A 21,835-nucleotide genomic window follows, 5' to 3' on the forward strand; every position below is an offset into this window, starting at 1 on the left:
CAAAAAGCTCTCCAGAATTTAGAGACAAATTGTACTCCCCTATCGGAAACAATGTTAAGAGGGTGTCACGGGTGTGTTGCCACGAAGATCGTCACGAGTACACAGCCTGACTTCTCGCAGCTGACTTGTTGGTGCTTTGTGTTTTTTCGGCAGTGAAGGAGTTAATTCTCTCTCTCTCTGGGCTAGCTGAGGTCCAGCCTCGCCCAGCTGCAATCAATGCTTCTTTAGTGAGACTCCTTCATATCCCTGCAGGTCTGTTTGGGAGGTGTCGGTGAAAGCATTTCATTCAGACTGACAGAGCGGATCGTGGTGTTTGGAGTTGCTGAGATAAGTGTATTTGGAAGTGTTTTTTCCCTTTCCTTGCTTTATCATTTATCTCCTTTCCCGTTGGTGTTCCCTCTGTTGTAGTTGTGTAGAAGTTGTATGCAAGGTGGTTTTGGTTTTTCCCTTGTACTGTCTCGTTCGTCTAAATACTGTGTGTGGGCATATTATTTCTGGTTCCCAATTGTTGTGATCGGGGTCCTTCTCAGGACTAGATTACTGAGGTGCAGGGATCCTCAGGAGGTAGGGGTTACGCTGGCGGCCTGGACCTCTGTACCTTTAACAGTACCTCCAGGTTGAGGGATTAGTCAGGGCCCCAGCTTAGGGTCAGCTTAGGCCCCCTACCTCCAGTATTCTGTGACAGTGTGACATTTTCACCGACCAACTTAGTTTTTCTCCAGCTACCATGGATCCAGTAGCCGGTCTAGCTCGGCAGTTGCAGAGTTTGTCCATGGGGCTGGCGGACGTTAGGTCCAAGGTTTTGCATCCTCTGGAGCAAGCCGGACCAGAACCTAAAGTAGCTCTCCCTGACAGGTTCACTGGGGGGCGGGACAAGTTTTTTGTTTTCCGGGAGGCATGCAAATTGTACTTTCGGCTGCGGCCTCGGTTATCGGGCAGCGAAGAACAAAGGGTGGGAATTGTTATCTCGCTCCTACAAGGGGACCCACAATCTTGGGCGTTCTCTCTTCCCCCAAGCTCCCCGGTTCTCCAGTCAGTGGATAGGTTTTTCGCTGCTCTGGGACTCGTATATGATGACCCAGATCGGATCTCCCTTGCTGAGTCTAAGTTACGTAGGATTCAGCAGGGAGATCGTCCGGCGGAGGAATTCTGTTCGGAGTTCCGTAGGTGGGCCACGGACACCCAGTGGAATGACCCGGCTCTTAGGAGCCAGTTTTGTCATGGTTTATCCGACAAATTACAGGATGTGTTGGCACAGTATGACTCTCCCGCGTCACTGGAAGCCGCTATGGCCCTTGCCATTCGCGTTGACAGACGGCTTCGGGAGAGGTGCGGGATAACTCTACCCCCTGTAATGTCTCCACCTCCTACAAGGTCCCCTCATATGGTGGTTCCCCTGGTCAGTCCGGAGGAGCCTATGCAATTAGGAGGGACATCATTTCGGGGAAGGGGACCGGTGGAGCGCCATAAGACAGGAAGGTGTTTCCTCTGCGGGAAAAAGGGACATTTTATTGGGGGGTGTCCATCCCGTCCCTTGCAGAGTAAAGAGTCGTCGAAAAAACTGTTGATCCCAGGTTGTGTGGTGGACGGCAATCTGGGAGTAGGTATTTCGTCCCTAGGTTCGTCTCAGTTTCTCGTACCGGCGGAGGTGGTGGTGGGTGCGAGAACTGAGAGGATATCTGTTCTTCTGGATAGTGGGGCCGGGGCTAATCTGGTTGATGCTCGGTTTGCCCGGGTTCAAGGTATGCGATTGAGTGAGTTGGCTAAACCCATCCCCATATTCTCGATCGATGCCAGGCCTCTCGGTCAGGGAAGTTTTTTGCAAGCTGTGCATGGCGTAAAACTTCAAGTGGGGGCAATACATAAAGAACTGTTGTCTTGCTACATGTTGGAGGGTCTTCCCACTCCTATAGTGTTGGGCCTTCCTTGGTTAGCTAAGCATAACCCGGTTATTAATTGGCAAACCAGAGAGATAAGCCAATGGAGTAAATTCTGTAATAAAAACTGCATGAACACGGTCATCGGTGCGGTTACTCCTTGGGTCTTACCTCCATTTCTGGCGGACTTTGAGGATGTATTCTCGGAGAATGGGTGTCAGGAACTACCTCCTCATCGCGAGTATGACTGTTCTGTAAAACTGCTCCCTGAGGCCAAGTTACCTAAAGCTAGGTTGTATAACCTTTCTGGTCCTGAGAGGCAGGCCATGAAGGATTATATTTCTGAAAGTCTGGCTAAGGGGCATATTAGACCTTCATCTTCACCGGTGGCCGCGGGGTTCTTCTTTGTTAAGAAGAAAGATGGAGGCCTACGCCCTTGCCTGGATTTCCGTGAACTTAATCGGATTACGGTCCGAGATCCGTATCCGCTCCCACTTATTCCCGATCTCTTTAATCAGATCGTGGGCGCCAAATGGTTCTCTAAGTTGGATCTCAGGGGGGCGTACAATCTGATTAGGATGAAGGAGGGGGATGAGTGGAAGACGGCTTTTAACACTCCGGAGGGGCATTATGAGAACCTTGTCATGCCATTCGGTCTGACTAATGCCCCGGCGGTGTTTCAACACTTTGTTAATGATATTTTTCGCCACCTGGTGGGACAGTTTGTTGTCATATATCTGGATGATATCTTAATTTACTCGCCGGATCTGGTGTCTCATCAGGAGCACGTTAGACAGGTGTTACAGATCTTGCGGGATAATAAACTGTATGCCAAGTGGGAAAAGTGTGTGTTCGCCGTACAGGAACTCCAGTTTTTAGGCTTCCTGGTTTCAGCGTCCGGTTTTCGTATGGACCCTGGGAAAGTGCGGGCAGTTCTTGAGTGGGATCGGCCGGAGAATCTTAAGGCACTACAACGTTTCCTGGGGTTTGCTAACTATTACCGGAAGTTCATTCGTAATTTCTCGTCCATGGTTAAGCCTCTCACAGACATGACTAAAAAGGGGACGGATTTTTCTAGGTGGTCTGACAAGGCTTGTCAAGCATTCTCCTCCTTGAAAAAATGTTTTGCCTCGGCACCCATACTCATTCAACCTGATGCGTCTCAGCCATTCTTTGTAGAGGTAGACGCTTCCGAGGTAGGGGTGGGAGCAGTATTGTCACAGGGTTCGTCCCCTGGTAAGTGGCATCCGTGCGCCTTTTTCTCTAAAAAATTGTCGTCCGCTGAGAGGAATTACGATGTCGGCAATAGGGAACTCTTGGCCATTAAGTTAGCTTTTGAGGAGTGGCGCCATTTTTTGGAGGGGGCAGTTCATCCGGTCACCGTCATCACCGATCACAAGAACCTGCTATATCTGGAGTCCGCTAAACGTCTGAATCCCAGACAAGCTAGGTGGTCATTGTTTTTTACCAGGTTTAATTTCGTCGTTACATATCGTCCTGGGTCTAAAAATGTAAAGGCGGATGCCTTATCTCGTAGTTTCCCTGGGGCCGGGAATACGGACGACCCGATTCCTATTCTTCAGGAGGGGGTGGTGGTTTCGGCAGTATGCTCTGAGCTGGAGGAGGAGATATTGGAGGCTCAGGGGGACGCCCCTGTTGGACCTCCGGGGAGACTGTTCGTTCCAGATCAGTTGCGACAAAAGGTGATCGAGGCACACCATAACTCAGTTTTTGCAGGACACCCGGGGAGTAAAGCAACTGTGGATCTCCTCTCGCGTCGGTTTTGGTGGCCTAACTTACATAAAGAGGTGGTAACTTTTGTCGCGTCCTGTGGGGTTTGTGCGCGCTCTAAGACCTCACATACCCGTCCGTCTGGGGCCCTTTTACCTTTGAAGATCCCGGAGCGTCCTTGGACTCATCTGTCTATGGACTTTATTACGGACCTCCCTCCGTCTTCGGGTAAAACGGTCATACTCGTTGTAGTGGACAGGTTCAGCAAGATGGCACATTTTATCGCTCTTCCGGCTCTCCCTAATGCTAAAACTCTTGCGCAGGTGTTCATTGGGGAGATTGTGAGGCTTCACGGGGTACCCTCCGAGGTGGTGTCTGATCGGGGGTCTCAGTTTGTGTCCAAGTTCTGGAAGGCGTTTTGTGCACGGCGGGGGATGCATTTGTCATTCTCGTCGGCTTTTCATCCTCAGACCAATGGTCAGACGGAACGTATGAACCAGAGCTTGGAGACATATCTTCGGTGTTTTGTGTCAGAGAACCAGGAGGACTGGGCTTCTTTCCTACCTCTGGCAGAGTTTGCTCTCAATAATAGGCGGAGCGAGTCCACTGGTAAGTCCCCGTTTTTTGGGGCATATGGTTTTCACCCCCAGTTTTGTACTTTCAGTAGGGGGGGCTCTTCGGGGGTTCCGGAGGAGGAACGATTTTCCTCATCTCTCGCTTCAGTATGGAGAGGGGTGCTGAAGAATCTGAATACTATGGGGAACCGATACAAACGTATGGCTGATAGGAGGAGAGTGTCTGGTCCGGACCTAAGTGTGAACGATCAGGTATGGTTGTCTACCAGGAATATTAAACTTAAGGTTCCCTCCTGGAAACTGGGTCCCAGGTTCATCGGGCCGTACAGAATCAGTTCTGTTATTAATCCGGTGGCATTCCGTCTTGACCTCCCCCCTACGTTTAAAATTCACAACGTGTTTCACAGATCATTGCTTAAGAGGTATGTGGCGCCGGTGGTACCGTCACCTTTACCTCCCCCTCCTGTGGTTGTCAATGGTAACTTGGAGTTCCAGGTATCGAGGGTCATTGATTCACGCTTTAATCGCCGGTCCCTTCAGTACTTGGTTCATTGGAAGGGGTATGGTCCTGAGGAGAGGATGTGGGTTCCTGCGTCGGATATTAACGCAGACCGATTAGTTCGGGCCTTCCACACGACTCACCCGAATAAACCTGGCCCTGAGGGTCCGGAGGCCCCTCGTAGAAGGGGGGGTACTGTCACGGGTGTGTTGCCACGAAGATCGTCACGAGTACACAGCCTGACTTCTCGCAGCTGACTTGTTGGTGCTTTGTGTTTTTTCGGCAGTGAAGGAGTTAATTCTCTCTCTCTCTGGGCTAGCTGAGGTCCAGCCTCGCCCAGCTGCAATCAATGCTTCTTTAGTGAGACTCCTTCATATCCCTGCAGGTCTGTTTGGGAGGTGTCGGTGAAAGCATTTCATTCAGACTGACAGAGCGGATCGTGGTGTTTGGAGTTGCTGAGATAAGTGTATTTGGAAGTGTTTTTTCCCTTTCCTCGCTTTATCATTTATCTCCTTTCCCGTTGGTGTTCCCTCTGTTGTAGTTGTGTAGAAGTTGTATGCAAGGTGGTTTTGGTTTTTCCCTTGTACTGTCTCGTTCGTCTAAATACTGTGTGTGGGCATATTATTTCTGGTTCCCAATTGTTGTGATCGGGGTCCTTCTCAGGACTAGATTACTGAGGTGCAGGGATCCTCAGGAGGTAGGGGTTACGCTGGCGGCCTGGACCTCTGTACCTTTAACAGTACCTCCAGGTTGAGGGATTAGTCAGGGCCCCAGCTTAGGGTCAGCTTAGGCCCCCTACCTCCAGTATTCTGTGACAGTGTGACAGAGGGATACCATGTAACCTTACAATATGGGAAATAAACAACCTGGAGAGTGTCTCTGCATTAGGTAATCCAGGCAAGGGAACAAAATGAGCTTGTTTTCTGAATTGGTCCACTACCGCCCAAATAGCAGTTTTCCCATCAGACAGAGGCAAATCTGTGATGAAATCCATGGACAAATGAGTCCATGGTCTTTCTGGAATTGGCGATGGAGCCAATTCCCCAACCGGCCGGCTATGACTCACTTTAGCGTGTGCACAGACTTCACAAGCAGATACAAAATCTTTGATATCATTAAGCATGGATGGCCACCAAAAAAGTCTGGCAATGGCTTTCCGTGTAGCAGTAACCCCAGGATGACCACTTAAGACAGAATCATGAAATTCCTGTAACACACGCAATCTTAGGTACACAGGCACAAATAATTTAGACCCAGGAGTAGCGAGAGGAGCCAATGACTGGGCATTATGGATCTCCTCCTCCAATTTTGAGGTTACCATAGAAACCACAATACCCTGAGGAATAATGGAGGATGGAGGTTCTGGAGGAGAAACTGGATCGAGACTACGAGACAATGCGTCAACTTTCACATTCTTAGACCCCTGTCTGAATGTAATCGAAAAATTAAACCTTGAGAAAAACAAGGACCATCTGGCTTGTCTAGGAGTTAATCTTTTAGCTGACTCAATATAGGCTAGATTCTTGTGATCAGTGACCACAGTAACTGGATGAACTGCCCCCTCCAAAAAATGCCTCCATTCCTCAAAGGCTAATTTTACAGCAAGTAACTCACGATTCCCAACATCATAATTTCCTTCTTTCGAAAATTTCTTAGACAAAAAAGCACATGGATGCAAGTTAGTCAGACTTTTGGGCCCCTGCGACAAAACCGCCCCTACTCTGACCTCCGAAGCATCCACCTCTACAATGAATGGTTCTTGGAGATCCGGTTGGATCAGAATGGGGGCAGACATGAAACACTTTTAATTTTTTGAAAGCCTTGATAGCACTCGGTGGCCATATTTTGAGATTTTCTCCCTTATGTGTAAGGTCAGTAAGAGGTTTAGCAATCTGAGAAAACCCCTTGATAAATTTCCTATAATAGTTGGCGAATCCCAGAAAACGCTGTAAAGCCTTAAGATCACAAGGCTGAACCCAGTCAATTATGGCCTGTACCTTCCCAGGGTCCATCTTAAACCCTTTTGCAGACAAGATGAACCCCAAGAACGAAATTTCCTGAACAGAAAAAACACATTTTTCCAATTTAGCAAACAAAGAGTTCTCCCTTAACCTTTGTAACACAACCTGGACATGTTCCTGGTAAGAGTCCAAATCAGGCGAGATAATTAGAATATAATCCAGATAAATTACAACTAGTGATGAGCGAGTATGTTCGGTTAACCCTTTCGGCGAGTATACTCGGGCGAGTACCGAGTATCTTCAGCAAACTCGGTGATGTGTTTGAATCACTCCCATGTGCATGATTTGCGACTGTTTGACAGCATTAATACATGTGAAGAATGCTTAAGAAACAAGCATTCCTCACATGTATTAAAGCTGTCAAACAGTTCCAAATCATGCACACAGGAGTGATTCAAACATATCACCGAGTATGCTGAAGATACTCGGTACTCGCCCGAGCATACTCGCCGAAAGGGTTAAACGAACATACTCGCTCATCACTAATTACAACATATCTTCCAATTCAATCAGAGAAAATATCATTCGTAAAATTTTGAAACACAGCAGGTGCATTGGATAACCCAAATGGCATGACAAGGTTTTCAAACAGACCCTCAGACGTTAAAAATGCAGTCTTCCACTCATCACCCTCCCATATGCATATCAAATTGTAAGCCCCTCTAAGATCAAGTTTAGAGAATACCCTGGCCCCCAGAAGCTGATTATATAGATCGGGGATGAGTGGAAGTGAGTACATATTTTTGTTTAGTTCCCGGAAATCGAGGCAAGGACGGAGAACCCCATCTTTCTTTTTTATGAAGAAAACACTGGCTGCTACCGGAGAGGAGGAAGGACGGATATGACCGTTCCTTATACTTTCGTTAACATATTCTTTCATGGCAGCCCGTTCAGGCCCGCACAAATTACAAAGGCGAGCTTTAGGCAGTTTGGCACAAGGATTAAGCTCAATAGCACAATCATAAGTATGATGGGGAGGTAGTATCTCCGCCTCCTTTTCCAAGAACACATCTCCGAAGTCCTTCAGGTACGCCGGCAGACCCTCCTCCTCGGCCGTCACTCAGACTCAGACGTTCTCCTAATGGTTTGGTAGCCTGAGGACGAGTAGGGCAATCCTTGAGAAAATGTCCAGAGAGACCACAGTGCAGACAGAGTCTGAGATCTTGTCTGAGTCTTTTCTCCACAACACCAAGACTGGCAACTCTGATCTCCAATGGTTCCACCTCCGGTAAATGGCCTTGCTCCAGGGAAATGTAATGGACAACCTGCCGTTCATCACGTCTCTCACGGATTCTACAGTCCATTCGTATGGCCTGGGTCATGGCCTCTGCCAGAGAACAAGGAGCGTCATAGAGGACCAGGGTGTCCTTAAGGGTTTCAGAAAGACCTTTGCGGAACAGGCACCTGAGAGCTGCATAGTTCCACATAACTGCTGTGGACCACTGCCGGAAGTCCTCTACTGTGCGACCCCCTTGTGCCAGGTTCGTGATCTTAGCCTCAGCGTCCTGGATCCTGTCGGGTTTGTCATATATCAGTCCTAAACTGTCAAATAAGGCGTCAACAGAAAACCATTCTGGGGCCTGTGGGGACAATAAAAATGCCCAGGTCTGAGGGACTCCTCGCAGTAGGGACATGATTATTCCCACCCGCTGGAACTCCTTCCCTGATGATCGGGGGCGCAGGGTAAAGAATAACCTACAGCTCTCCCTGAAGACCCTAAACTGGTCTCTCTGTCCAGAAAATTTATCAGGGAGGTCTATTACAGGTTCTGAAGAGACCAACTATACATCAGTGCGTACTGACGTCACAGCGACAGCCGGCAGTGAAGGGCTATCTGAGGTTTTCATTATATTAGTTATCTGACCCTGCAGCTGACATTGTGATGACTCCAGACTCTAGCATCCTTTAGCCAGATCCTGAGTCATCAGCTTCAAATTCGCCATCTGGTCACTGCGTGTGAACAGTCTCAATACAGGCTAAAAAGAAAAACGTATGGGCCTGGCGTAATGTGACGCTGAGTCACTCTTCAAGGCCAGGCCGTGAGACGGGATAGTCAAGGGGTCTGAAGTCAAAGCCAGGATGGTACGTCATAAGCAGAGGGAAGAGGCAAAGGAGTAGTCAGGTAACATTCCGAAGATCAGAATACCAGGAGGAAAGCAGATCAGAGCAGAAGGGGTTAAACAGATGGATAGTCAGAACAAGGTCCATGGTCAGGCAACAGAAGATCAATAAACAGAACTCAAGGCACAGAGAACAAACCACACACTAGCTGAATGTAAGTCTGGCAGAGATCTGGGGAAAATAGCTCAGTTAAGTAGCCAGGCATTCAACTGGGATAATGAACACCTGAAGATAGCTAGTACCTCCCAGTCTCAGATTGGACAGCCGAGCTAGTGCCTCCCTGTCTCAGATTGGATGGTTGAGCTGTCAATCACAATACTGACAGCTCCAGCACGCCCCTGTACAAGATTGGAAGGCTGAGCTGTCAGTAACTGCATCCCAGACACAGTGAGAGGTAGAACCGTGACAAGGACCTCCTCTACATCTCTTCAATGGGGTATTGGAGTGCGTACAATTTTTTGCCAGCCCTTGTAGTCACTGCATATGCAATAACAGTATAGGAGACCCATTCCTTAAAAATGGTAACAATTTTTTTAATGAGGATCTCCTTTACATCTTTTCAAAGGGGTATTGGAGTGCGTCCTAATTTTTGGCAGCATTTGCAGTCACTGCATACGCAATAACAGTATAGGAGACCCACTTCTTTATAATGGGAACATTTTTTTTACTGAGATCCTCCCCTATGTCTCTTCAAAGGGGTATTGGAGTGCATCCTAATTTTCGGCAGCCCTTGCAGTCACTGCATATGCAATAACAGTATTTTATTCAAATGAGCGGACAAAATAACTATTTTTTGCAAAATTAATGTAGCACATTCTACATAAATAATGCTCATTGCTTGGGTCAAGCACCTGAGCATTACGATTTGCTCGACCCGAGCAATGAGCACCCAAGCATTTTAGTGCTCGCTCATCACTATAGGTGATATTTTTATTGAACCCTGACTAATGTGTACAGACAAAATCCGATGTTTCTACCAAATTGCCCTTTGTAAAGGTTATCGAGCGGAGGTCAACGATACAGGAGTGGTAAAAGTAAATGTGGGACACATAGGCTATGAAAAGCAATCTGTGACCTCCTTGTTATCTTAGTACCGAAGTTTTCCCCGTATACTTGTATGTCATTCTTCTGGGCATGAGCCATACACAGTAGAGCAGACCATTTTCTTTTGCATATGTCATTACATAGTCACTGTATGGTGATAATATCAGTCTTAGTACAGTGCTTTGTTGATAATCAGTATGGTGGTATTATCACCACTGTATAAGCTGGCAATGTGTGGTTATGGCATGGTGGGATTATTTGTTCTTATATTGCAATTCTCCCGATAATGTTGGTCTTGGGCCAGTATTTTTTTAATGATCAGCGTGTTATTTGGTTACTCTGGGATGGTGATATATGGTTATGGTGTGCTGGTATTATTTGTCCCTTGTTTAGTGGTATTATTGTTTATATTGGTAGTGATTTAGGGAAGGGGCTGACCGGTGGAAGTTCGGATTCTGGTACCTGACCTGAACTTTTGAGAAAATTTGGTTCGGGTAGAAGAACAGTTCCTGAACTTCCACCATAACCCGAACCCCATTGAAAATAATGGACCTGAACTTGTAAGAAAAAGAAAAAAAATCTCTCTCTCCTTACACCGAAAGGTGCACCAGACTTCAGGAGAAAGTCCATGTTCAGCGTTCAGACCTGAACAGTGACTGTCGGGTTCGCATGTCTCTAGTAGTGATATATGGATTTTGTTCAGTTACAATATGATGATTATACTTGCGAATAGGTGACTGATCATTTGGTGACTAACCACTTGTGTTTTGTAGTGATCAGCCATGACGCACAAGTGCAGGACATATTTTACATTTACTACACAGCAAGTGAGCCTTTGTGCTTTCAAATGCAAGGGCTAACATTCAAGTTCCAGACCGGCACTGCCCTGAATAATAGATATAGTACTTCTGGTAATTAAAGAAGCCCCAGTTACAGGGGAATTCAACTTTTGGCGATGCTAGTCACTACCACAAATGATGTGTTTGCTATGATCCACAGGTTTTCCATCCAAAGAAGCAGCTAGTAACCATATTAAGTCTGAAAGAGGCTAACACTGTTTATTGGAATCAAATGAATTCGACAGGAATAATCTGCATTTTGGTTTATTTGTTTTGATTAAAGACTGATGTTAGAGTATTTGTTGGCTCAGTTATTGTTAGTCAAATCAGTTGACAGAAATTAAGAATTTCTTTTCAAAATTTTATTCAAATGAGTGGACAAAATAACTATTATATGGAAAGGTAAATAACATAGAAAGTGAATTGATTCGATTTTTTGCAAAATTAATGTAGCACATTCTACATAAATAATGTTTTGCTAGTAGATAAGCAAAATCTCGCATTTATACCCACATTGCAAAGAAACTTGTCAGATGCAGGTATTATATTATGATTGATATTGTTTACGTCATACAGACTCCACTCTTCAGCTCCAATATAATCCAATGCAGACACTCTTTAAATGAGCAATTAGTACTAACTCAAAACAATGAAATGGCTGAATCATTTTTGCCTACTTCCTTTTAGGTCACTGCCAACCACCAGCCGGAAAAATTAATTGAGGAGGAAGTTTTCAAAGGAATAACACAGGTACTATTTGTAAGGAAATAGCTACAGAAAAAAAGTACAATATAATGGATTTCTGTTCTTGTAATGTGATGTTCAATAGGTGCAAAAAGAGCAAAAAACCTAAAAACAAAGAATCAACACAACAAAATCCTACTGGGCAGGCTATAAAACATAATGATGTAATATTCAATCAAAGTTGTATATAATAGAACACTAAATTGTTTTATAGATGCATAAAGCGCTAACCACTAAAAAATTTAAATAAGAAAAAATATAGCTCAGCCTATACTTTTATAATTATATTTTCAACTTTCATAATTTTATGTACGTTATATTCTCAATAAATGTATATATAGATTTTTTTTTTTATAACACTCACCCTTCACAACTCTGGATAGCCGGCTTTTGGGGATATCCCTTAGCGGAGTTGATCATTTTACCATGTACCGAAAACAGACCACCAATAATAATATCACCGTGGGCTCTAGCTCCTACAAAATCATCAGGAATCAGACAGCAGTGTAATCCACTGATCAGTATGCCAATGGAAATAGACAGTCCATACAATGCCATGTCTGTGGTTCATGCTCCAGCTTCTGGACGTGAATTCAAGTTAGTACATAGCCAACTTGAACTTTAGTAGTATGTCATCTGCTAACAAGCAGCGTGAACCAGATGCACCTTGCTCAACTTAATTCTCTTTGTTATGGGCACAGCTGCTCCTGTGTTCCTATGTGGTTTCTAATGATTCCAGATTAAGATAGCATAAACATTGCAGACAGTATAGTCAAAAAGTTCAGCTCTCCAGTTATCTCTTTCACATTGATTTTTTTTTCTCGAGGATTTGTATGCATGCCATAAACGTAAGTATTAGGTAAATGTAGAGCTATAAATCTGAATCTGTTTAATCCCTGAAAGCTAAAAGCGTGTCAATAATTATCAAGTGATGCCAGGCACAGAACCAGTAAGTGTATACAGTAAATATTGGTAATCTCTTTACCTATGGAGTTCATAATATTCTACATTGTACCTGTCACTAAAAAAAAAAAAAAAAAACCTTTGTTATCTAGACACAGCATATCCATTATATAGTAATTTGTTATTAACCCCTTCATGACATCTGGTGCGACGATCATCTTAGGTCACTAGCAGAGCGAGCTTGATCATCAGTGGATGTCAGCTATATATTATAGTTGGCACCCTGCAGATATTCCAAAAATAGAAGACAGCACTCCTTTTAGAAAAATCAGCAGTGATTTTAATGGCCCATAAGGGCTAGTAGCGACGCTTCGGCTCCAATGTGAGCCTTTCTCTGCACACCCTGCAGAAATGCCCGGAATCAATGCTTTCACTCCTCTAATGCTGCTGTTAATAGCGACAGCGACATCAATTGGTTTTCAGAGAGAGGGAGCTCCCTCTCTGCACCAATTGGCACATTGACGCAATTGGTGACCCCGGGCTGAAAGATGGCCATGGGGTCACCCAGGTATGGTGGCATGCAAGTTCCTGCCCATCCTTGGCCCATACACAGTTGTGCTCAAAAGTTTACATACCCCAGCAGAATTTTTGCTTTCTTGGCTTTGTTTCAGAGAATATGAATGATGATAAAAAAAACGTTTTCTCCACTCATGGTTACTGGTTGGATGAAGCCATTTATTGTCAAAATACTGTGTTTTCTCTTTTTAAATCTTAATGACAACCAAAAGCATCCAAATGACCCTGATCAAAAGTTCACATACTCCGGTTCTTAATACCGTGTATTGCCCCCTCTAACATCAATGACAGCGTGAAGTCTTTTGTGGTATTTTTGGATGAGGTTCTTTATTTTCTCAGATGGTGAAGCTGCCCATTCTTCTTGGCAAAAAGCCTCCAGTTCCTGTAAATTCCTGGGCTGTCTAGCATGAACTGCGCGGAGACTGAGATTGCCACTCCAGAACCTTCACTTTGCTCTGCTGTAGCCAATGACAGGTCGACTTGGTCTTGGGTTTTGGATCATTGTCATGTTGGAACATCCAAGTACGTCCCATGCGCAGCTTCAGGGCTGATGAGTGCAAATTTGCCTCCAGTATTTGCTGATAACGTGCTGCATTCATCTTTCCTTCAACTTTTATCAAGTTTCCTGTGCCTTTGTAGCTCACATATACCCAAAACATCAGTGATCCACCTCTGTGCTTTACAGTAGGAATGGTGTTCCTTTCATCATAGGCCTTGTTGACCTCTCTCCAAATGTTAACGTTTATGCTTGTGGCCAAAAAGTTAAATTTTGGTCTCATCACTCCAAATTACCTTGTTCCAGAAGTTTTGAGGCTAGTCTCTGTGCTGTTTGGCGTATTGTAGGTGAGATAATATGTGGCATTTGCGCAGTAATGGCTTTCTTCTGTTGACTCGACCATGCAGCTCATTTTTCTTCAAGTGCCTCCTTATTGTGCATCTTGAAACAGCCACACCGCTAGTTTTCAGAGAGTCCTGAATTTCAGCTGATGTTATTTGTGGGGTTTTTTTGCATCCCGAACAATTTTCCTGGCAGTTGTGGCTGAAATTTTTGTTGGTCTACCTGACCGTGGTTTGGTTTTTACAGAGACCCTGATTTTCCATTTGTAAATCACAGTTTGAACGCTGCTGACTGGCATTATCAACTCCTTGGATATCTTTTTGTATCCATTTCCTGTGTTATACAGTTCAACTACCTTTTCCCATAGATCCGTTGACAATTCTTTTGCTTGCGCCATGACTCACAATCCAAAAACGTCAGTGGCTGGATGAAAGATGCAAGAGTCTCTCTGGATCCCAGAAACTCACTCAGCTTTTATGCACACACACTGATTACAAGCAAACAGGTCACAGGTGAAGATGTTACCTTTAGTAGCCATTCAAACCCATTTGTGTCAAATTCTGTGCATGTTATCAGGCCAAAATCACCAGGGTATGTGAACTTTTGATCAGGGTCATTTGGATGTTTTTGGTTGTCATTAAGATTTAAAAAGAGAAAACACAGTAGTTTGACAATAAATGGCTTCACCCAACCAATAACCATGAGTGGAGAAAAAGTTTTTTTGTTATCATTCATATTCTCTGAAACAAGGCCAAGAAAGCTAAAATTCTGCTGGGGTATGTAAGCTTTTGAGCACAACTGTATGTGTATATATATACACGTCCTCAATCCTGGTATACATGTTCCTCATCCTGGTATATATGAGCTTCATCCTGGTATATATGTGTGTGTCTATAAATGAATACATCTGTCATATACTGCAGCAACAGTAACTGCTTTATTTTGTTTTCGCACAGTAACAGCAAGCAAGGGTACTATTTAACCAGTCATTGCAGATATTGCAACCAAATCCAAATTCTGAATTCAAAGCTTGTTTCTGTTTCTGGATGAAAAGTGCAATCCTTTTGTTCTGAGAAACCATTTTTAAGAGAAATTTTAATTCTGAAACTTAAATACTTAAATAAGTGTGCATGTTGTTTAAAATGATTTTTTCAGGCAGCTTGATTGCTCCATTAGTCTAATATTAGACACGTGCACAAGTACACAGGCTGGTTGCACGTACTTGGAATGTGATTCTCCAAAGATTTTGTGGTCCATTCTATTTTGTAAAGGCACATGGCCTTTTATTTTATTTTTCTTAAGAGCAGACTATATAGTTATGAAATCTAAACACAATTGTTCACCTATTAAAGTGTCAGCATTGTTTAAATAATTTTTGAGCCTTCTTCATTGCTCCAATTGGTCTAATATTAACTCGCACAGCACATATGCCACATGAGTACAGCGGGCCAGTTGCAGGTGCTTGCTTGTGGGGAGTGACTCTACCTACATTTTTGGTGCCATCCTATTTTGTAATGGTCTTTTTTCACCTTCAAAGGGGTTGTCCACTATTCTGACAACCGCGTCTCAATCTGCATGTTTTTGTGCAAGTGCATGTACGTTAGTATACTGCAAGTAATTGCGAAGTGTAAAGAAATGATACATGGTTTTCAAATTATTTTAAAAACTTAAATCTGAAAATTGTGACGTGCATTTATTTTCAGCTCCCTGTAGTCTGATACCCCTAAATAAAATCCAGAATAACCAATTGCCTCCAGAAGTCACATAATTAGTAAACTGAGTTCACCTGTGTTTAATTTACTCTCAGTATAACTACAGCTGTTTGAGAACATTAGTGACACACCAGACAGGTCAAGGATAATGTTTTGGAGAAGAGTTAAGCAGGGTTAGATTATTAAAAAATAGCCCAAAGTCTGAACATCTCACATAGCGGTGATCAATCCAACATCCAAAACTGGAAGAAGTATGGCACAGCTGCAAATCTATCAAGCCATGTCCATCAACCTAAACTAACATTCAAAGCAAGGACAGCACTAATTTGAGAAGCAGCCATGAGGCCCAGGGTCACTCTGGAAGAGCTGCAGAGTTCCACAACTCGGGGCGGAGAATCTGTCCACAGGACATCAATTAATTGTATACTCCACAAATTTGGCCTTTATGGAAAAGAGTGGCATGAAGAAAGCCATTTTTGAAAGTAAGCCATATGAAATACCGTTTGCAGTTTGCAAAAAGCTTTGTAGGGGACACAGCTACCATCTGGAAAAAGGACCTCTGGTCAGATGAGACCAAAGTAGAGCTTTTTGGGCTAAAGGCGAAACAAAATGTGCGGTGGAAAACTAACACTGCACAATACCATGAAAATACTATCCCCACCATCAAACATAGTGGTGGAAGCATCATGCTGTGGGGATGCTTTTCTTCAACAGGAACAGGGAATCTGGTCAGAGGTCATGGAAAGATAGATGGAGCTAAATAAAGTGCAATCCTGGAGGAAAACCTGTTAGAGACTGGCGTGTAGGTTCATCTTTCAGCAGGACAACGATCCTAAGTAGAGATGAGCGTTGTTCTACTCGAACTGTTCGCCAATCTCAAATTCGAGCTGTTTTGGGCGGTGTTCGAGCCGTTCGGCGAACACGAACGATTTGAGAAAAATTCGGCTGTTCGAGGTTATGTTCGATAACTGTTCGTGCACCAAAATCATAACTGGATTTTTTCTCAGTAATGATGAAAATTAATGTTAATACGCAGTTTGAGTGTACAGCGGGGTGGGGGGAGGGGCAGGGGATGGATCTCTGCAGGAATAATGAAGATCTCCATTTTTTTTTCTCTTTCCCGCATTTACAGTGGGGAGGTGCAATCTGTCAGCCTATCAGCAGCGCACACACGGAGCGAAGTGCTTTTTTTCACACAAGCAAGGGCATGTGTCATTGGCAGTGTATGTCACATGTCCTTGCCCTATAAGACCAAGCCATTTTCCCCGTCGCCACCATTTTCTCACTGCTGCAGCTGCGTGTTAGACGGCACCGCTGTTGCTGTGTGCGCTATACCTTGTTAATTTCAAGCCAATTTTCGCACAAATCTACAGATAGCTTGGGAGTAGGGAATAGTTGTGATTGCAGTCCTTTTAAGGACTAGGTTACAGCATTTCCTACGACTTTTATCAGGCAGGTCTGTGCTCTTAAATAGATAGGTTGTGGGAGTAAAGACTAATTGTAATTGGAGTCCTTTTCAGGACTAGGTTACATCAGTTCCTATCAGTTTTTGCCAGGCAGGTCTGTGCCAGTGCTGTGCAAGTTTTTTTCACAGCATTTGGCTGAATCTAGCAAAGCTAATCCTTTTTGGCCTATTGCAGAGTGTGTTAGTCAGTGGAGTAGCCTATCTGTGTTGCAAGATATACCACCTGTGTATAGAATACCAATTTTTTTTACTGCACCTAGTGAAGTAAAATCTTTTGGGCATAGCATCATTCTATTAGTCCATCTATACTGACCTCCATCAGGTTGCAAATTGAATATAATTTTTTTCTGCATCTAGCTCTGAAAAAATATTTGGCCTTCTAGCAGTGTGTGGGACTTTCTCTATTAGTCCATCTATACTGACCTCCATCAGGTTGCAAACTGAATATATTTTTTTCTGCATCTACCTCTGAAAAAATAATGGGCTTGTAGCTGTGTGTGGGACTTGTTCTATTAATCCATCTATACAGACCTCCATCAGGTTGCAAACTGAAAATAATTTTTTTCTGCATCTACCTCTGAAAAAATATTTGGGCTTCTAGCTGTGTGTGGGACTTGTTCTATTACTCCATCTATACTGACCTCCATCAGGTTGCAAATTGAATATAATATTTTTCTGCATCTAGCTCTGAAAAAATATTGGGCTTCTAGCTGTGTGTGGGACTTGTTGTATTAGTCCATCTATACTGACCTCCATCAGGTTGCAAACTGAATATATTTTTTTATGCATCTACCTCTGAAAAAATATTGAGCTTCTAGCTGTGTGTGGGACTTGTTCTATTAATCCATCTATACAGACCTCCATCAGGTTGCAAACTGAATATAATTTTTTTCTGCATCTAGCTCTGAAAAAATATTTGGCCTTCTAGCAGTGTGTGGGACTTTCTCTATTAGTCCATCTATACTGACCTCCATCAGGTTGCTAATTAAAAATAATTTTTATCTGCATCTAGCTCTGAAAAAATATTTGGGCTTCTAGCTGTGTGTGGGACTTGTTCTATTACTCCATCTATACTGACCTCCATCAGGTTGCAAATTGAATATAATTTTTTTCTGCATCTAGCTCTGAAAAAATATTGGGCTTCTAGCTGTGTGTGGGACTTGTTGTATTAGTCCATCTATACTGACCTCCATCAGGTTGCAAACTGAATATATTTTTTTCTGCATCTACCTCTGAAAAAATATTGGGCTTCCAGCTGTGTGTGGGACTTGTTCTATTAATCCATCTACACAGACCTCCATCAGGTTGCAAACTGAATAGAATTTTTTTCTGCATCTAGCTCTGAAAAAATATTTGGCCTTCTAGCTGTGTGTGGGACTTGGTCTATTAGTCCATCTATACTGACCTCCATCAGGTTGCAAACTGAATATAATTTTTTTCTGTATTTAGCTCTGAAAAAATATTTGGCCTTCTAGCAGTGTGTGGGACTTTCTCTATTAGTCCATCTATACTGACCTCCATCAGGTTGCAAATTAAAAATAATTTTTTTCTGCATCTAGCTCTGAAAAAATATTTGGGCTTCTAGCTGTGTGTGGGACTTGTTCTATTACTCCATCTCTACTGACATCCATCAGGTTGCAAATTGAATATAATTTTTTTCTGCATCTAGCTCTGAAAAAATATTGGGCTTCTAGCTGTGTGTGGGACTTGTTGTATTAGTCCATCTATACTGACCTCCATCAGGTTGCAAACTGAAAATATTTTTTCTGCATCTACCTCTGAAAAAATATTGGGCTTCTAGCTGTGTGTGGGACTTGTTCTATTAATCCATCTATACTGACCTCCATCAGGTTGCAAACTGAATATATTTTTTTCTGCATCTACCTCTGAAAAAATATTTGGCTTCTAGCTGTGTGTGGGACTTGTTCTATTAATCCATCTATACAGACCTCCATCAGGTTGCAAACTGAATATAATTTTTTCTGCATCTAGCTCTGAAAAAATATTTGGCCTTCTAGCAGTGTGTGGGACTTTCTCTATTAGTCCATCTATACTGACCTCCATCAGGTTGCAAACTGAATATAATTTATTTCTGCATCTAGCTCTGAAAAAATATTTGGCCTTCTAGCAGTGTGTGGGACTTTCTCCATTAGTCCATCTATACTGACCTCCATCAGGTTGCAAACTGAATATAATTTATTTCTGCATCTAGCTCTGAAAAAATATTTGGCCTTCTAGCAGTGTGTGGGACTTTCTCTAATAGTCCATCTATACTGACCTCCATCAGGTTGCAAACTGAATATAATTTTTTTCTGCATCTAGCTCTTAAAAAATATTTGGCCTTCTAGCAGTGTGTGGGACTTTCTCTATTAGTCCATCTATACTGACCTCCATCAGGTTGCAAACTGAATATAATTTTTTTCTGTATTTAGCTCTGAAAAAATATTTGTCCTTCTAGCAGTGTGTGGGACTTTCTCTATTAGTCCATCTATACTGACCTCCATCAGGTTGCAAATTAAAAATAATTTTTATCTGCATCTAGCTCTGAAAAAATATTTGGGCTTCTAGCTGTGTGTGGGACTTGTTCTATTACTCCATCTATACTGACCTCCATCAGGTTACAAATTGAATATAATTTTTTTCTGCATCTAGCTCTGAAAAAATATTGGGCTTCTAGCTGTGTGTGGGACTTGTTGTATTAGTCCATCTATACTGACCTCCATCAGCTTGCAAACTGAATATATTTTTTTCTGCATCTACCTCTGAAAAAATATTGGGCTTCTAGCTGTGTGTGGGACTTGTTCTATTAATCCATCTACACAGACCTCCATCAGGTTGCAAACTGAATATAATTTTTTTCTGCATCTAGCTCTGAAAAAATATTTGGCCTTCTAGCTGTGTGTGGGACTTGGTCTATTAGTCCATCTATACTGACCTCCATCAGGTTGCAAACTGAATATAATTTTTTTCTGTATTTAGCTCTGAAAAAATGTTTGGCCTTCTAGCAGTGTGTGGGACTTTCTCTATTAGTCCATCTATACTGACCTCCATCAGGTTGCAAATTAAAAATAATTTTTATCTGCATCTAGCTCTGAAAAAATATTTGGGCTTCTAGCTGTGTGTGGGACTTGTTCTATTACTCCATCTATACTGACCTCCATCAGGTTGCAAATTGAATATAATTTTTTTCTGCATCTAGCTCTGAAAAAATATTGGGCTTCTAGCTGTGTGTGGGACTTGTTGTATTAGTCCATCTATACTGACCTCCATCAGGTTGCAAACTGAAAATATTTTTTTCTGCATCTACCTCTGAAAAAATATTGGGCTTCTAGCTGTGTGTGGGACTTGTTCTATTAATCCATCTATACTGACCTCCATCAGGTTGCAAACTGAATATATTTTTTTCTGCATCTACCTCTGAAAAAATATTTGGCTTCTAGCTGTGTGTGGGACTTGTTCTATTAATCCATCTATACAGACCTCCATCAGGTTGCAAACTGAATATAATTTTTTCTGCATCTAGCTCTGAAAAAATATTTGGCCTTCTAGCAGTGTGTGGGACTTTCTCTATTAGTCCATCTATACTGACCTCCATCAGGTTGCAAACTGAATATAATTTTTTTCTGCATCTAGCTCTGAAAAAATATTGGGCCTTCTAGCAGTGTGTGGGACTTGTTATATTACTCCATCTATACTGACCTCCATCAGGTTGCAAATTAAAAATAATTTTTATCTGCATCTAGCTCTGAAAAAATATTTGGGCTTCTAGCTGTCTGTGGGACTTGTTCTATTACTCCATCTATACTGACCTCCATCAGGTTGCAAACTGAATATAATTTTCTTCTGCATCTAGCTCTGAAAAAATATTTGGCCTTCTAGCAGTGTGTGGGACTTTCTCTATTAGTCCATCTATACTGACCTCCATCAGGTTGCAAATTGAATATAATTTATTTCTGCATCTAGCTCTGAAAAAATATTTGGCCTTCTAGCAGTGTGTGGGACTTTCTCTATTAGTCCATCTATACTGACCTCCATCAGGTTGCAAACTGAATATAATTTTTTTCTGCATCTAGCTCTGAACAAATATTTGGCCTTCTAGCAGTGTGTGGGACTTTCTCTATTAGTCCATCTATACTGACCTCCATCAGGTTGCAAACTGAATATAAATTTTTTCTGTATTTAGCTCTGAAAAAATATTTGGCCTTCTAGCAGTGTGTGGGACTTTCTCTATTAGTCCATCTATACTGACCTCCATCAGGTTGCAAATTAAAAATAATTTTTATCTGCATCTAGCTCTGAAAAAATATTTGGGCTTCTAGCTGTGTGTGGGACTTGTTCTATTAATCCATCTATACTGACCTCCATCAGGTTGCAAATTGAATATAATTTTTTTCTGCATCTAGCTCTGAAAAAATATTGGGCTTCTAGCTGTGTGTGGGACTTGTTGTATTAGTCCATCTATACTGACCTCCATCAGGTTGGAAACTGAAAATATTTTTTTCTGCATCTACCTCTGAAAAAATATTGGGCTTCTAGCTGTGTGTGGGACTTGTTCTATTAATCCATCTATACTGACCTCCATCAGGTTGCAAACTGAATATATTTTTTTCTGCATATACATCTGAAAAAATATTTGGCTTCTAGCTGTGTGTGGGACTTGTTCTATTAATCCATCTATACAGACCTCCATCAGGTTGCAAACTGAATATAATTTTTTCTGCATCTAGCTCTGAAAAAATATTTGGCCTTCTAGCAGTGTGTGGGACTTTCTCTATTAGTCCATCTATACTGACCTCCATCAGGTTGCAAACTGAATATAATTTTTTTCTGCATCTAGCTCTGAAAAAATATTGGGCCTTCTAGCAGTGTGTGGGACTTGTTATATTACTC

The 21,835-nt window shown here is 42.7% G+C and overlaps 1 protein-coding gene across 1 annotated transcript in view; it reads right to left on the reverse strand.

Annotated features, from left to right (window-relative positions):
* LOC141258195 (G-protein coupled receptor family C group 6 member A-like) overlaps positions 1-12,040 on the reverse strand; it is a 61,863-nt gene extending 49,823 nt beyond the window's left edge. Inside the window, exon 1 of the mRNA XM_073673191.1 lies at positions 11,816-12,040. Coding sequence (XP_073529292.1) covers positions 11,816-12,009 — 194 coding nt within the window. The 5' untranslated portion in view covers positions 12,010-12,040. The remainder of the gene's footprint in view (positions 1-11,815) is intronic.
* Positions 12,041-21,835: the final 9,795 nt, after the last annotated feature.

This window comes from Phyllobates terribilis, unplaced genomic scaffold, assembly GCF_046119375.1.
Source record: "Phyllobates terribilis strain yellow unplaced genomic scaffold, ASM4611937v1 Scaffold_3__8_contigs__length_932513732, whole genome shotgun sequence".
NCBI classification, from domain to species: Eukaryota; Metazoa; Chordata; class Amphibia; order Anura; family Dendrobatidae; genus Phyllobates; species Phyllobates terribilis.